The following is a 14,311-nucleotide window of genomic DNA, read 5'->3' as shown; positions in this document are numbered from 1 at the left end:
CAAGGGTGGAATGTGGCCCTGGCTGGTGCTGGTGTGTGTCACAGCCGTGTCGCTGCAGAGGGAGGTGCTGCAAGCAGCGGTGGGTGCCTCTCTGCTGGTTCTCACTGTACCGAGGTCTCTGTGCCAGCGGGAGCTGCCGTGCTGTGCTCGGGGACCCAGCCCTGGCAGAGGTGAGGATGCCTGGGAGTTCCCTGAAAGGGCAGTAAAGGACTGAAATCCAAGTGCACATTGATGTGTACCTGCGTAAGCACATTGACGGGGATACACATCACTCTGATCCCTGTCAGCCTCCTCCGTGTGTCCCTGCACTGCCTCTGCAGCCTTCCATCCTCTCCGGAGCCTCCCGCTCTGCTTCACAGCCCTCCCTCTCCCCGAGGGGAGCAGCTCCAGCCCTTCCAGTCCCCTCGTCTCCCCAGCGTGTGGCACACGCAGCGTGGCCGACGGGCACCCACTAGGTGTCTCTTTAAGAGCACGTCTGGCTGGGCGTCCTGACCCGCCTCTGGGCACGGCGTCACCATCTCCTCCTCCCCTGCACAGCTGAGTTTCTATTTCCCCGGCTCCTCGCCCCGCTCCCCGGCGCAGGCAGGATGGAGGAGCTCCCCGTCTCGCAGAAGCTGGAGGAGAAGCTGGTGTGCTCCATCTGCCTGGACCTGTTCAGGGTGCCCGTGACTTTGCCCTGCGGCCACAACTTCTGCAAGCGCTGCATCAGCGACCACTGGCACAAGCGAGAGCGGGCGCCCGCCGGGGCCGAGGCGGGCTATACATGCCCCGAGTGCCGCAGGGACTTCGAGCGGTGCCCGGAGCTGGAGAAGAACGTCACCCTGTACAGCGTGGTGGAGCTCGCGAGGGACGGGGACGCGCGGGGCGCGGGCGCGGGGAGGTGCGAGGTGGCCCCGGGCGAGCTGTGCCCGCAGCACGGGCGCCCGCTGGAGCTGTACTGCGAGGACGAGCGGCGCTGCATCTGCTGCGTCTGCATCGTCCGGCAGTGCCAGCGGCACCGGTGGGTGCTCTTCGAGGAGGAACGGCTCAAAAAGCAGGTGGGGACTGTTGGTGGCAGGGATGGGAGAGCGAGCAAGGGGAGTCACAGCAGCTCGGACATTCGCCTCCACTGTCCCGTGCCCTGCGGGGGGGATGTGATGTGCCTCCGGGTGCCAGGCTGTGCCCGGCCTCAGCTGAGCAGTGGGGCTGGCCAGGAGGAGCCACCAGTGCCCTGCTGCTCCCTGAGAAACCAGGTGCTGTCAGGAGCAGCAGCGAGCTGGGTGAATCCAGCAGCACTGGATGAACGGTGATATATGTGTTTGTGACCCTCTGATCCAGAGGAAATAGATAAAAAGAGGGTGAAAGACAGCACAGAAAAATCAATTCTTTGTGACCCTGATGCAGTGTCCCCTTCCCAAGGCTTCTCCTTCCCCATTAGCCTTGTCCTGCAGCCCTGAGAGGGCTCCAGGGGCCAGGTGGGCAGCAGTACTGCACTGCAGGATGTGCAGCTGGACACGACTGGAAGAAAGGACTGGACATGGCACTTAGTGCTGTGGGTTAGTTGGTGGTATTCAGCCAAAGGCTGGACGTGATCACCTTGGGGGTCTTTTGGTTCTATGTTGGTGCCTCTCTTCACAGACCCTTTTGAAGGAGTCCCTGGAAAAAGCCCAGAAGGAATCGGAGGGGATCGAGCAGGCGATGCGGGAGCTGGAGGAGCAAACACGCAGCATCAAGGTAGTGCTGTGGCCACCCCTGTGCTGGGCACGTGGGTGGGAGCACAGTGGCTCTCATTGCTCTTCTCTTCCCAGGACTCCTCTGAGGAGCTCAAGTCTGGGATCCAGAGCAAATTCGCCCACCTGAAGAAAGCTCTGGAGGATTTCCAGTGTCAGTCGGTGGCCAGGATCGAGGAAGAGCAGGTGGTGGCTCTGGGGCGCTTGGAGGAGAACTGGAGCCTCCTGAAGGACAGGCTGGATGTCCTTGGCCAGCACAGGGAGAGGGCTCAGAGCCTGCTGGCCTGCCCTGACCACAGGACCTTCCTCCAGGTACTGTCCTGACATTGTGTCCCTCCCTGTGCCTGGGCACTGCCTGCCCTGCACCCTTTCAGTGAGGGCAGAGATGTGTTCAGCCCCTTTCCTGGGGGAAACTCATCCTCAGCCCAGCTCAGGGATGTGATGGGGCTGTGGGGAAGAGCTGTTTTAGGGGGATTTGCATGGGCAGTGCTGGGATCCCCCCATCATCCCCTGGGGAGTCCCAGTGTGTGCACTGGAGTCACACAGTCCTCCCCAGGCTGGTGCAGGGCTGTCTGTGTGTCCATCCACAGGAGTTCTCCCTGCTGCCACCTCTGGAGAGCCCGGAGGTGCCGGTCCCAGTGGAGTTTAATGTGGCTCATGTGATCAACCCCATCTCTGAGATCCTCGCCGACATCTCCAGGCTCCTGCTGGAGGACCTGCCTGGCTCTGTGGCCCCCAAAGCCCCCAGTCCTGCTGGCCAAGGTAATCCTTCTGTTCTCAGGGCCACCGAGTCATCCTGAATCCCAGCCTGGCCCATGTCACTGTGCCAGGCACAGGGGGTTGGGCTGGGACACACATCTCCTGTTCAGCAGATGGGGTGGGATGAACTGGGTGGCTTCCCCATGGCCCCTCTTTGCTGGGAATGGTGAACCAAGTGGGTACATGCCTGCTCCCAGGCTTGGATATGCTGGACTTTTTCTTCCTCCTCCCCTCCCATGCAGCTAGGAAGAAACAAGTTTTTGGGTGGCATCACTCAAAATGCCTGTTCCCATCCTCCACAGGCCCAGTGCAGCCCCAGGAGCCGGCAGTGAAGGTCGTGACCCCTCTCCCCAAGTGCCAGCTCCGAGCTGAGCTTCTGAAGGGTGAGGAGCACGGGAGGGACAGGGGGACCCAGCTGGGGTCCCCAGCAGGCAGAGATGTCACCAAGCTGGGTTCTTCCCTGGGAAGCGGATGGTTGTGGCTGGGGGGACAGGGGTTCCTTCCGTGGTTCTGCTAATCTCTCTCCCTAACTGTGGGACAGGGTGGATGGGCTGGGCGACGTTGTGTGGGTGGGAAATTAGGGGGATTAGCAGCACCAGGGAATGCTTTCTCATGGAAACTGGAGCTGCCTGGTATTGTATCAGTCACTGCCCTGCACAGCATAGCCCTAGCCCAGTGCCCTACCTGCAGTCATTGCTCTCTATGTAGGGATTTGGCCTCAGCATTCCCTGTCCTTCACATCCCCTTCCCTCCCCGGGCCCATCCCGCTCCAGTTCCTTAAGGATTTCCTCACTGCTCCTTTTCCCATCTCCTCCCTGTTGGGAAGAGGGTTGGGCAAAGTTTAGGGCATGTTGATCATGTCACTCTTGCCAGCAAGGCAGTCACTGCCTAGGGGACCTTTAATTCCTTCCATTAGTCCCATAAAAATCATTCTTAGGGTTATTAATAGGAAAACCCCCCTTATTTATGGGCAGCAGTCAGGAGCCCAGTGAGCTGTGGGACAGATTGTTGTGGGAGGAAGGTGATGTGCTGGTGAGCAGTGAGTGCCCATGGCAGGAGTTACAACAGCCCATGCACAGGAGAGTAACTCCCTGCAATACCATATTTACTTGCCTGGTGTTCTCTCCCTCCCTCCCCACCCACGCTCATATTTTTTGCTCATAAAACCAAGATCTGTTCTGAAATGACCACAGAGCCACTGGCACGTGCTGGCTGTGAGCTGGGCTGTGCAAGGACTGCGTGAAGCATCATGTCTGGGTGCCTTGCCAGCTGTCTCTGGGCTGCTCCTGTCCCTTCCAGGGCAGGTATCTCATCTCACTCCACTCACCTTCCCCTCCAGACAAATGTGTTCCCTTCTGTTTCTGGAGCCAGCCCTGCCACAGCCTAAACCCCATCACTGCTGGGGGGGGAGGTCTCACACCACGGACAGAAAGATCTGATGAAGCTTTTCAGCCCCATCCATGCCCTTGCTCTTCCCAGACCACCGCAACCTGACCTTCGATCCCGAGACAGCCAACAAGTACCTGGAGCTGTCGAGAGGTGCCCGGAGAGCCAAGCACGGCCCCAGTGCTGTGTGCAGGGGGCAGGGACCCCGCTTCGAGCCCTGGCAGGTGCTGTGCACGCAGGGCTACGGCCCCGGACACCACTACTGGGAGGTGAAGATCTCCAGCCACTCCGTCATCCTGGGGGTCACCTACCGGGGCCTCCCCCGGGAGCAGCAGCAGGGCCACAAGTTCAACATCGGGCTGGACGGGGGCTCGTGGGGGCTGCAGGTGCGGGAGGATTGTTACCTGGCCTGGCACAAGGGCCAGGCGGAGAAAATCCGGGAGCAGCTGTACAAGAACCTGGGGGTCAGCCTGGATTACGGCAAGGGGCTCCTCTCCTTTTACGGCCTCGGGGAGAGGATGCAGCTCATCCACTCCTTCCACGATGTCTTCACGGAACCCCTGTACCCCGTGTTCTGGCTGTGTGAGGGGCGAGTGGTGACGCTGTGCCAGAGGGACGCCGATCCATCAGCCGGGCCGGTGCCGTAGCCAACCTGCAGCCAGGACCTGTCACGGTGCAGGAGGGACCTCAGTGCCGAGGCAGGCATGTGGTGCAATATTTTAAATGAGAGATGATGAGGACCAGACATGAAAATTGACTGGTTTAATTTGCATATGCAAATATCACTCTGCTGATGCAGGGAAGGGGGAGGAGGCAGGGCTGGAGCTCACCGTGGGGGTGAAGCCCCTGGTCACTGTGTGTGAGGGCACATGTGGGTGCCCATCCCTGCAGATGGAGCGAGGGAAGGGGAAGCAGGGAGTGAAAGAATTAGGTTTTCCTCTTTCTCTTGTCCCTTCCAAACCTCCCAAGCCTGGAGAAGATTTGGGGTGAGGGAGAGCATAGAAGGGATGCTGCTGCCACAGTGTGCTGTGGAGCAATGCAGAGGGAGCCCTGTGCTCCCCCAACCTCACATGCAGGCAGGTCCTGCTCCCCCAACCCCTCCCAGTCCCCTCTTGCCACTCTTGGACTTGATGCAGCAACTTTTCAGGGTTCTATGCTGCAGCTCTTTGTAGGATGCTGCTTTTCCCAATAAAGCTCTATTTTCCTACTGTTTTGACCTTGGTGCTTGTGGGAGATACGGGACCAAGCAGCACAGGGGGAAGGGGAGGAGAGCTGGGTGCCCCTGTTCCTGCACCCATCCCTGCAGGACCCCATCCTGCCCCTCCATGTCCTCGAGGGGTTGGTGACTGGCCCTTTGGAGGGACCAGCTGGCTGGAGAAAGGTCTTTTATTTACCAGGGCACTGTGATAAGGAAACTTGGTTTCCTATGGCTCTGCCCCAGGCCTGATCTGGCACAGAAGAAAGTCTGAAGTTTTGATTGAAGCTTTTCCAAGGGCGAGACCACAGGTCTCCTCCCGCTCCTGCAGGAATGCTGGTGAGGGATAACGGGGTGAAACTGGGCACTGGGATCAAAGGTGCTGGGGAATTCACCTTGCAGGAGAATGCAAGGGAAATGAATAACATCATTGTTTCCTTTGGGGGAAAAAAGGCTTCAAAGGATCAAACCCCTTCTGCAAGAATAGATGTGATTTTTCTTGCCATGTTTCCTCCTTCACTCCACACCTCCCCACCCTCCCAGCCCTGTCCTTGGGCCAGCGTGGACCTGGGAACTTATCCAAGTCGAAAAATGGTCTGCACAGGAGGGGTCTGGAGACACCATGCTTATGAGGCAGATCCTCACAATAAAAGCACTTTGGCATCTCCCCATCCCCACCCCTGCTTGGTGCCTGATGGGCCCTGGAAGAAGAGGGGACAGGGACTGAGCCAGCTCTTTTTTCCATGGGAATGGCTGACGTGGGTCCATGGGCATGGGCCTGGCAGGAAAGCACCTGCACTTGTGCACTGGGGGGACCCAGGACATTCCATATGGCCTCAAGGTGGGGAGCAGCTCCTGGGGAGCAGTGGGGTGGCAGCAGGTCCTGGAGGGAAGGGGATACTCACAGGGGACAGCAGATCCCTTGGGGTGGGTTTGGAATGGGCTGGCTACAGATTCCTGGGATGGGAGATTTGGGGAGGGGCAGCAGCTTCCCCTGGGAGCAGCAGAGCCCTGAGAAGAGTCCAGATTCCAGTGGGGCAGATCCTTTAGGAGGTGGCAGACCCTAGTTGGGGAACAATATATATTTATCGTGGTGGCATTCCCCCGAGGGCTGGGGGCAGATTTCCCTGAAGGCAGCAGATGCCGGTGGGAGGAACCAGATGCCCAGTGGGTGCAGATCCCAGGGGTGAGAATTCCCCGAGAAGGCGTGTGCCTGAGCACAAGGTGCAGGGGGTGATAATGCGGGTCAGCCCTCCAGCTGCGGGCGGGGGGAGGCGGAGCGGGCGGGCGGGGCGCGGCAGCCGCCCGCCCCCGTCGGGGCTGGGAGCGGGGCCGGGGCCGCTCGGGGCGCTCAGGGATGGATGCTGCGCCCGGGAGCGCCCCGCCGTCCTCCTCCGCCGCGGCGCTGCGGCTGGCGCTGGCGGCTCCGGGGCTGCCCGAGGGTCCCCTGGGCTGCCCCATCTGCCTGGACGTGCTGCGGGACCCGGTGACGGTGCCGTGCGGGCACAACTTCTGCCAGGGCTGCCTGCGGGCGCTCCGCCAGCAGCCGGGCCCCCCCGACGGCGGCGGGGCGGGCGGGGCCGTCCGCTGCCCGCTCTGCCAGGAGCCCGTCCCCGCGTCCCTGCGGCTCCGCAAGAACCGCGCCCTCTGCGAGCTCCTGCCGCTGCTGGCGGCCGCCACCGGCGGCTCGTCCCCGCCGTCGCCGATGGCTCCGGGAGCCGAGGAGGAGGACTGCGGAGGGGAGGCGGGAGCGGCGGTGCTGTGCGACGTGTGCCCGCCGGGGTCGCGGGTGGCGGCGGCGCGGTCGTGCCTGGTGTGCCTGGCGTCGTTCTGCGGGGCGCACCTGGAGCCGCACCGCCGCGCCCCCGCCTTCCGCGCACACCGCCTCGTGGCCCCGCTGCGCCGGCTGGAGGAGGGGCTGTGCCCCCGCCACCTGCAGCCCCTCGACGGCTTCTGCCGCACCGAGCAGACCTGCGTGTGCGCCCGCTGCCGCGCCCACGAGCACCGCGCCCACGACGTGGTGCCCCTCGAGCAGGAGCGGGAGCACAAGGAGGTGCGTGCGTGCGGGTGGGTGGGTGGGCGGCGTGGGGGTGTCCCGGGTGGGGCGAGGTGCGGCGTCCCTTGGAGGGTTTCGTGCTGTACCCGTGTCCCCAGCGGGGAGCCTAAATCCCCACGTGGGGTGTGTGCAGGTGTCGCGCTGGTGGGATGGCGTGGGTGGGGTGGGGCTGTAGCCGGCACCCCTCGGGGGACCCCACCCCGCATGGACAGGGTGCTGTGCCGTCAGGAAGCCCCGTGAGGTGGGGACGGGATGGGCAGATGGAGGCAGGGATGGGGGCAGACCCGCTGCCAGCCGGCCCCTGGGGATTTTTCTCACTGTGGAAATCCCGTGGGTATAGGCCTGGGGTGGGGGTGCCTGGGACACCCTGCAGTGTCCGCCCCCGCGGTCACGGGTCTCCCGCCTTCCCCATCTTGTTCCCACAGCTCGGTCGAGGCGGTTTTTCCCGACTCCTGGCAGCCTGCCCTGCCGCCGCTCCCACTCCCCCAGCCCTTTGTATCCCGGCGTTTTGGCAGCGGGGTTTTTTTCCATCACTCCCATTCCCAGATGTGACTGAGTCACCTCCTACATTCACACCCACGAGCCTCCCCGGGAGCCGGGGCTCCAAGCCCAACACGGTGCTGCCTTCCTGGACGCTGCTGCCTCAAATGTGTGGGGCCTCTGTGGGGCTTCAGGCAGATGAGAGTCTATGAGGCTTGCGGTGTGGTGACACCCTGCATCGGGATGAGGCATTTGGAGACCTTGGGAGGGTTTGGTTTTTCCAAGGAAGAGCCCAGGGGCTGTGGACATGCTGGCAGGGAGCACAGAAACAGCCCCAAGCCAGCTCCCGCTCTCTCGTGGGTTCTTGGGATTGCAGGAAAACCCTTTTGTCGGCATTATTAGTCATCAGGTGCCTTAAAATAGAAAGTGAGTGTGATCCCAGCCCGGAGGAGCTGTCAGACCTCAGCAGACACTGCTTAACGTTGCCTGCACGGCTTCTGCCACTGCCCTCTGCCACCACCCTTGTGCTGCAGGCTGGGAAGGATGGACGGGGAAGGCACCTGTATCCCCTCACTGGGCACAAGGACTGCAGGGAGCAGGGCCAGGAGGCTGAGCATTAGCAGGGATCTGCCCTGGTTGGGGAGTGCAGTGCCCTCCTGGCTCCCCAGGGAGCTCATGATGGGCAATGGCTGGGGCCAACAATAGCACGCCAGGAAACGACATGTTGGGAATGTGCTTCCTTTGCAGCCACGCAGCACCTCTGTTGGTTTGCTTTGCTCCTAAAGAGAAACCTCCAGGGGACTCTGTGCTGTGTTTCTGAGTGGTCCAGTTCTGCCTTTCAGCTTCTGCGCCACTCCCAGGTGGATTTTCCCCAGCCTTGGGATGCATACTGAGAGCACACACAGCTTAGCTGCACTTGCTGCAGTCACTGCCCCATGGGTTTGCTTTCAAATTCCTGTTTTGTTTGGTTTCCGCTGGGACCAGGGTGTGGAGCGTGGAACTGGACATGACCCTTTGCAGCCCGGCTGCTCCTTTAGTTTCCCAGCCCAGGGAGAAGGGATGTTTGCAGGTTGGATGTGGCAGGGAAGGAAAACAGGAAAACAACTCACGGCTCCCCATGTCCTTCACCTGAAGCCCGACAGCGAGGTCATGGTCAGAGAGGGTTGAACCTGGGGAGCATCTGGGTGTCCTGCAGCTCCCTCTGGGATCGGGGGCAAAGCTCAGTGTTTGTCCCTTGTGTTTGCAGGCCCAACAAGCCAAATTCCTCAGCGATGCGGAGAATGAGCTGGAGGAGCTGGCAGTCACCATCGCACAGGCCAAGAAGATGGTGGAGCTCATTAAGGTGACTCTGCGATGGCTTCGCTCTGTTAGTGCAGCTCTGCTGGGCTGGGGAGCGGAGGGGAAGGGGCTTTTGGGGTGTGTGGGGTGTAGAGTTGGTGCTCACAGGGCAATGTGCTCCATAAAACCACCTGGCAAGGATCCCTGAGGAATCTTGTTCCTCGTCTCTGCTAACCCTCATGGCATCTCTGGTTGCTTTCGTTTGCAACCTGGAAGAAGGAACAGGGCAAGGACCATGCCAGGGCATCCTCTGGCTCTTGCACCTTTTCTCCTGGGGCTCACAGGTCCCCTTTGGCCCTTGTGCCACCATGTCACTTCACTGCCTGGGGACACCAGGCATGGTGCAGCAGTAGGTGGCTGTGCCCAGCCGGATCCCTCGATAGCTGAGCTGCGAAATGATCTCAGCTCTTGGATGAAGGGGGTGATGGGGTGTCAGGGGGACCCCTGATAGAGAGCTGAGAGGTGGGTGCTGGGCAGGGGACAAGGGTGCCCTCCTGCACCTTCACCTGTGGGACCTGACCTTTCTCTCACTGCACTCAGGGTGCTGCCACGAAGGAGAAGGAAAGGGTTGAGAAGCTCTTTGCAGAAGCCTCTGAGGTCCTGGCGACCTTCCAGAAGGAGGTGACGGGTTTCATTGAGGCCGGGGAGCGCTCCATGCTGGGGGAGGCCGAGGCTGATCTCCGCTGGAAGGAGGAGAGACGAGCCAAGCTGGCCCAGTGCAAGCAAAACCTGGAGAACGTCGCCAGCACCGACACCATCTACTTCCTCCAGGTGGGATGGGGCAAGAAGGAGCCAGTAGTATTGTCTTTTGGGATTTTGTCCCATTCCCTGAGGAGCTGGGGGCCAGGAGCCCTGGGATGTGTGGGCTGTAGAGTCTCACCCCTGTTGGTACAGTTCTCTCCCCTCCTCACTCCCAGGAGAAACAGGCGGCCAAGACTTTCTCCCCTCTCCTGTTTGTGACTCAGGGGAAGCTGATGTGCTGCCCAGGCTGGGTACCTGGGTGTGAGGGGCAGAGAACAAGAGGTTGTGGTGCCCCACTGCCCCCCTCTAGCATTTCCCCCTCCCTGACAGCCCAGCAAGAGGAGACCTTTTCAGGAGGAGATGCTGCTCTGTGTGAGGTGGTCATGGTCTGGGTGCAGGTTTGAAAGGGAGCTAAGAGCAGGTTCCAGGAACACGTGGCCGGGAAAGAGCTCTCCTCCCTTGTGAAGGCTGTCCTTGGGCCAAGTCCTGAGAGCTGCCAGTTCCCAAATCCTCCAGGGCTGGGTGAGGTCGCGGAACAAGAGACAACTTTGGCTTGTTTGAAAACTCCTGAAACTCTGTCTTTTTTGGCTCAGGAATTTCAGGCCTTAAAAGTAGCCATGGAAGAAAACCTCTCCCCTGCTCCAAGCTTCCAGAACGAGCTGAACTTCACCAAGTGCACCCAAGTCGTGGGCGCCGTGAAGGATGTGCTGTCCACTGCCTGCAAAAACCAGTGGAACCACTTGCAGGGGAAAGGAATTGACGGGCTGAACTACCAGGAGATGGAGGAAGGTTTGTACTCAGCCAGTCCCTCTGCCCGGAGGTCTCCCCATCACCCTCCCCCTCCTCCCTGCACAGCTGGGAGATGTCTCTGGGCTCGATGTCCCCCACGAGCACTGGCCCCTCTCCCTCCAGCCCTGGAAGCTGCTCAGCACGGGTTCCCTGCACGTTGCACAATCCCTGTCTGGGCTTACGCCTGTTTGAGGTTTTGTGAATTTTTCCACAGAGACCGGAGGCTGGAGAGGCAACAAACAGCCTGGGAGTTAGGCAGGGCCCTGTGGGAGAGGGCAGGTGGCCAAAGTGGCCTCCCATGAAAGGGGACTCTTCTTCCCAGGATAGATGATCCTCTTCATGGGGCAGGCTGTGATCTCCCAAACCTGCCAGGGATAGAAAGCCAATGTGGCAGCTCTCTCCTGTGCTCTCTCATTTAACCTGAGCTCTCTCCTCACTCATTTGCTCAGATTCCCATGGGGAATTGCAGCCAGTTCCTTGCCCCCCTGCCTGTCTCCCTGGGGTGGCTAAAGCGGTGTCTGTCCTTCCCTGTGTGGGAGCCATCAGGGGTGTGCAGGGGAAGTGGGGATGCAGGGGGCACAGCTGGGTACCACCAGGGTGCTGGGCAGGGGGTGATGCTCCAGTAACACCCTTGTTGCTTTGGTTCCTCTGCTGGTGCAAACCCTTCTGTCCCTCTCTCGGCAGCGTTGGCCGAATCCCGGTTTCCAGACAAGTCAAACGATCCTGCCTGCCTGGAGAGCCGTGATTATTTCCTGAAATGTAAGTGAGGGACTTTTGCTTTGGCAGTTGTTGCTAAGGTCCACCTTCCCTTTCCTCTCTCCTTCCCACATGCCCGGCCAGCGCTGATCCCAAGCCCACGGCTGGCAGGAGCGCTGCCGCCACCAGAGGAAATATTGCTTGGCAAACAAGGAAGCCTCCTTGCTTTCCTGACAACAGCCAAAGTCTGGTTACACTGGTGATACTTTTTTTCCCTTGTCTGTGGTTCTGCCGGCCCAGCTGCCCCAGGGGGGCTGCAGACGTCCTGTGTAATTCCTGCCGCCTTCCAGCCCTTGACAAAATTGGATCCTCTGCTAAATTAGATCAGAGTTTGTGCATCTGCCTTGTTTGCTGCAGAGCACTGGGCTGGTGAGGGTCAGCTGCAGCATGAGAGGGATCATGCAGTGGCTGAGCAGAGTGGGGCACAAGGGGCTGAGGCTGGTGGGTGCAGGGCTAAGGCTTGAGCTCCTACATTCCACCTTGTGTCCCTCCAGCCTTACAGGGGTTATGGGGTCACCACAGGGATGTCCACAGGGGACAAGATCTGCCGTGGTGGCACAGTGCAGCCCTCTGGGCCCTGTGCTCAAGCTGGGTGTGCTCTGCTGCTGCTCTTGGGTTGGGACACACCATGTTTCAGATGTGCAATGCAATCAATAGTAACAGATATCCAGGGCTGTTCCCACTGTGGATTCCCTCTGTTTGTGATCCAGTGGTGGTTCTCACGTGGCCTTGCATGTTGGGGGCTACGTCTGCTCCTGTGGGAGCCACAGTGCCATGCAAGCTGACCACAAGGAGCAGTGGGTTTGTAGCTGTGACATTCCTGGCTGGTCTCCCGTCTTCTCAGGTTCCCTCCCTGCCATGTTTGTCTGTGGTTACCTGAAATCAGCTTTTATATGGGATTTTCCTACCACCACTCTCTCAGGTAGATGCTCTGATGTGATGGTATCATGGTTGAGCTCACTGAGCAGCCCCTCTGCTCCTTCCTCTGCCATGTATTCATCCTGCTTATAGGACCATCAGCTCTTTCAGTCCCTGATCCTCATTGACTGAAATTTGACATGGTATTTAAAAGCAAGGGGAGTGATGGGACAAGTCAGAAAGGATCATGCTATTTGTTAAAAGCTGGGACAGAGGGATCAGAGCAGGGAGGGCTGGCAGGATTTCCCTCCTCATCCTCATTTCTCCTTCTTGCCCCACCCAGTCGCCTTCATCATTGACCTGGACAGCGACACGGCCGACAAGTTCATCCAGCTGTTCGGCACCAAAGGGGCCAAGCGGGTGCTGTGCCCCATCCCCTACCCAGAGAGCCCGACCCGCTTCATCAACTGCGAGCAGGTGCTGGGTTTGAACCTCATGAACCGGGGCAACTACTACTGGGAGGTGGAGCTCATCGACGGCTGGGTCAGCATCGGGGTCATCGCCGAGGACTTCGACCCGCGGGAGGCCTACAACCGGGGCCGCCTGGGCCGCAACGACCGCTCCTGCTGCCTCCAGTGGAATGGGCAGAACTACGTGGCCTGGTTTGGGGGCTTCGAGTCCGTCATCCAGCAGCCGTTCTTCCAAACCATTGGGGTCTTCCTGGAGTATTCGGAAAAGGCCTTAACCTTCTACGGGGTCAAGGACTCCAAGATGACCTGCCTGCGGCAGCTCAAGGTCTCGCCTTTCACCAAGGGGAAGTCTGACCCGTTCCAGAACAAGATCAACCACCACTTTGGCTCTCTTTTCTCGTGCAAGCTGAAGCCAGCCTTCTTCCTGGAGAGTGTGGATGCCCACCTGCAGATCGGGCCGCTGAAGAAGGACTGTGTCTCGGTGCTAAAGCGTCGGTAACTGCCCGGACAGCGGGAGCGCGGGAAGGCCCACACGAGTCTCTCCTGCAGGGTATTGCTGCCATCACGGCCTCCCTTTGTCTGTCTCTTTGGCAGCCCTCCCTCCTCTCTGTGCTGTTGGTGACCCAGGGCTGGATGAAGCCGTCTGGCGGGCAGAGCCACGGGCTGGGAGCCAGGAGGGGGCTGGATCCGAGCGCCGGCTCTGCTGCTGGGCTGCTGAGTGAACTTGGGCGAGTCTCTGTGCTGCTCCCTGCCCCTCAGCTTCCCTTTCTGGACATCAGGGACCGTGACAAGCCTTTCTTGGTAAAGTGTGCTGCTCAGGAGAAGTGCCACATGGGTTTGAAGCTGTACCTTGGCCAGCTGCCCGGTCCCCCTCCTTCACGTGTGCTTGCCCTGGCCTGGCGACTTGCACAGATGCTCTGCTTTGTGCCTTGTCTCTGGCTCTGTGTCACTGATGCTTTTTTAAGTGCTGGCTCTTCGACACTTTCCACATGCTCCTTATGAAGTGCCTTTGACCTAGCAAGCCCAGCGTGGGCCAGGTGAAGCCCCAAAGCAGATGTGGTCGCTTTTCCCGTGCCCACATCACCGCCGTGCCTTGGCGTGGGGGAGAGGGATGTGGAGGAGCCTGGCTGGGTGCTGGGTGATGCTGTGGTGATGCAGCACCACTCCTTGCAGGGCTGGCTACCCACTAATGCTGCAAACATGAAACAAAGCTCTGTGCCCTTACTTACACTGCAGCCAGTGGGTATCTTGGATGCTGCTCTGTGGCCAGGCTGGTTTGGGAAAAGCCATGGTCCTGTGTGTGTTGGAGCCCTGTGGCCACAGGTCCGTTCCCCACCACAGCCGAAAATCCCAGCTGGGAAAGGGAGAAACTTCCTGCCTGGACATGGTGAAGGGAGCAGCACAAACCAAATTTTGAGGATGTGCTTTCTGTAGACACATTCCTTGGGAACTGCTTCCCAAAGCTTTACAGCCAGATTTCCCCCCTCGTTTTTGTTGACCCTGTTATTTTAAGGGATTTTAATACTGTTAAACTCCCAACTCTTCAAGAACCCTGGGTACACTTGAGCTGCAAACATGCCCCTTAGCTTAGAGAGTTTTTTTAAGTGACAGAGGTGCTGTGAATATGTCCCAGGGACGAATGGTCTGTTTTAGAGACAGCTGTGATCACATCAATAAAAGATGCAGCATCAGTCAGTTACTAAATGACCGTTTAGGCTCTGGGAATAAGTAACAATTAACAAAAACTACTCTCAAGCAAGAGGGAATACTATTC

The 14,311-nt window shown here is 59.6% G+C and overlaps 2 protein-coding genes across 2 annotated transcripts; both read left to right on the top strand.

Annotated features, from left to right (window-relative positions):
• The first annotated feature begins 428 nt into the window (after window positions 1–428).
• Window positions 429–5,930, top strand: TRIM65 (tripartite motif containing 65). The gene is made up of 6 exons (XM_027907557.1): window positions 429–1,037; window positions 1,618–1,713; window positions 1,788–2,021; window positions 2,300–2,471; window positions 2,771–2,851; window positions 3,948–5,930. The coding sequence occupies exons 1-6, from the start codon at window positions 588–590 to the stop codon at window positions 4,499–4,501; spliced, it is 1,587 nt and encodes a 528-aa protein (XP_027763358.1). The 5' UTR covers window positions 429–587; the 3' UTR covers window positions 4,502–5,930.
• Window positions 5,931–6,406: 476 nt separating this feature from the next.
• TRIM47 (tripartite motif containing 47) lies at window positions 6,407–14,300 on the top strand. The gene is made up of 6 exons (XM_027907556.1): window positions 6,407–7,102; window positions 8,832–8,927; window positions 9,464–9,694; window positions 10,258–10,453; window positions 11,138–11,212; window positions 12,411–14,300. Exons 1-6 carry the CDS (start codon window positions 6,407–6,409, stop codon window positions 13,034–13,036), a joined length of 1,920 nt encoding a protein of 639 aa, XP_027763357.1. The 3' UTR covers window positions 13,037–14,300.
• Window positions 14,301–14,311: the final 11 nt, after the last annotated feature.

This window comes from Empidonax traillii, unplaced genomic scaffold (genome assembly GCF_003031625.1).
Source record: "Empidonax traillii isolate 1590-97213 ecotype Southwest subspecies unplaced genomic scaffold, ASM303162v1 scaffold1492:size189942, whole genome shotgun sequence".
Lineage (NCBI taxonomy): Eukaryota > Metazoa > Chordata > Aves > Passeriformes > Tyrannidae > Empidonax > Empidonax traillii.
The sequence above is the reverse complement of the archived record's forward strand: the minus strand, read 5'-3'. Positions and strand labels throughout refer to the sequence as shown.

What these genes read in the sequence shown, in the direction of transcription:
- TRIM65 (XM_027907557.1), top strand. Translation starts at nt 588, where the DNA reads ATGGAGGAGCTCCCCGTCTCGCAGAAGCTGGAGGAGAAGCTGGTGTGC. An exon ending in AGGAACGGCTCAAAAAGCAG is followed by an intron (nt 1,038 to 1,617) that starts GTGGGGACTGTT and finishes CTCTCTTCACAG; the next exon opens with ACCCTTTTGAAGGAGTCCCT. An exon ending in ACCACAGGACCTTCCTCCAG is followed by an intron (nt 2,022 to 2,299) that starts GTACTGTCCTGA and finishes GTCCATCCACAG; the next exon opens with GAGTTCTCCCTGCTGCCACC.
- TRIM47 (XM_027907556.1), top strand. Translation starts at nt 6,407, where the DNA reads ATGGATGCTGCGCCCGGGAGCGCCCCGCCGTCCTCCTCCGCCGCGGCG. An exon ending in ACACCATCTACTTCCTCCAG is followed by an intron (nt 9,695 to 10,257) that starts GTGGGATGGGGC and finishes TTTTTGGCTCAG; the next exon opens with GAATTTCAGGCCTTAAAAGT. An exon ending in CCGTGATTATTTCCTGAAAT is followed by an intron (nt 11,213 to 12,410) that starts GTAAGTGAGGGA and finishes TGCCCCACCCAG; the next exon opens with TCGCCTTCATCATTGACCTG.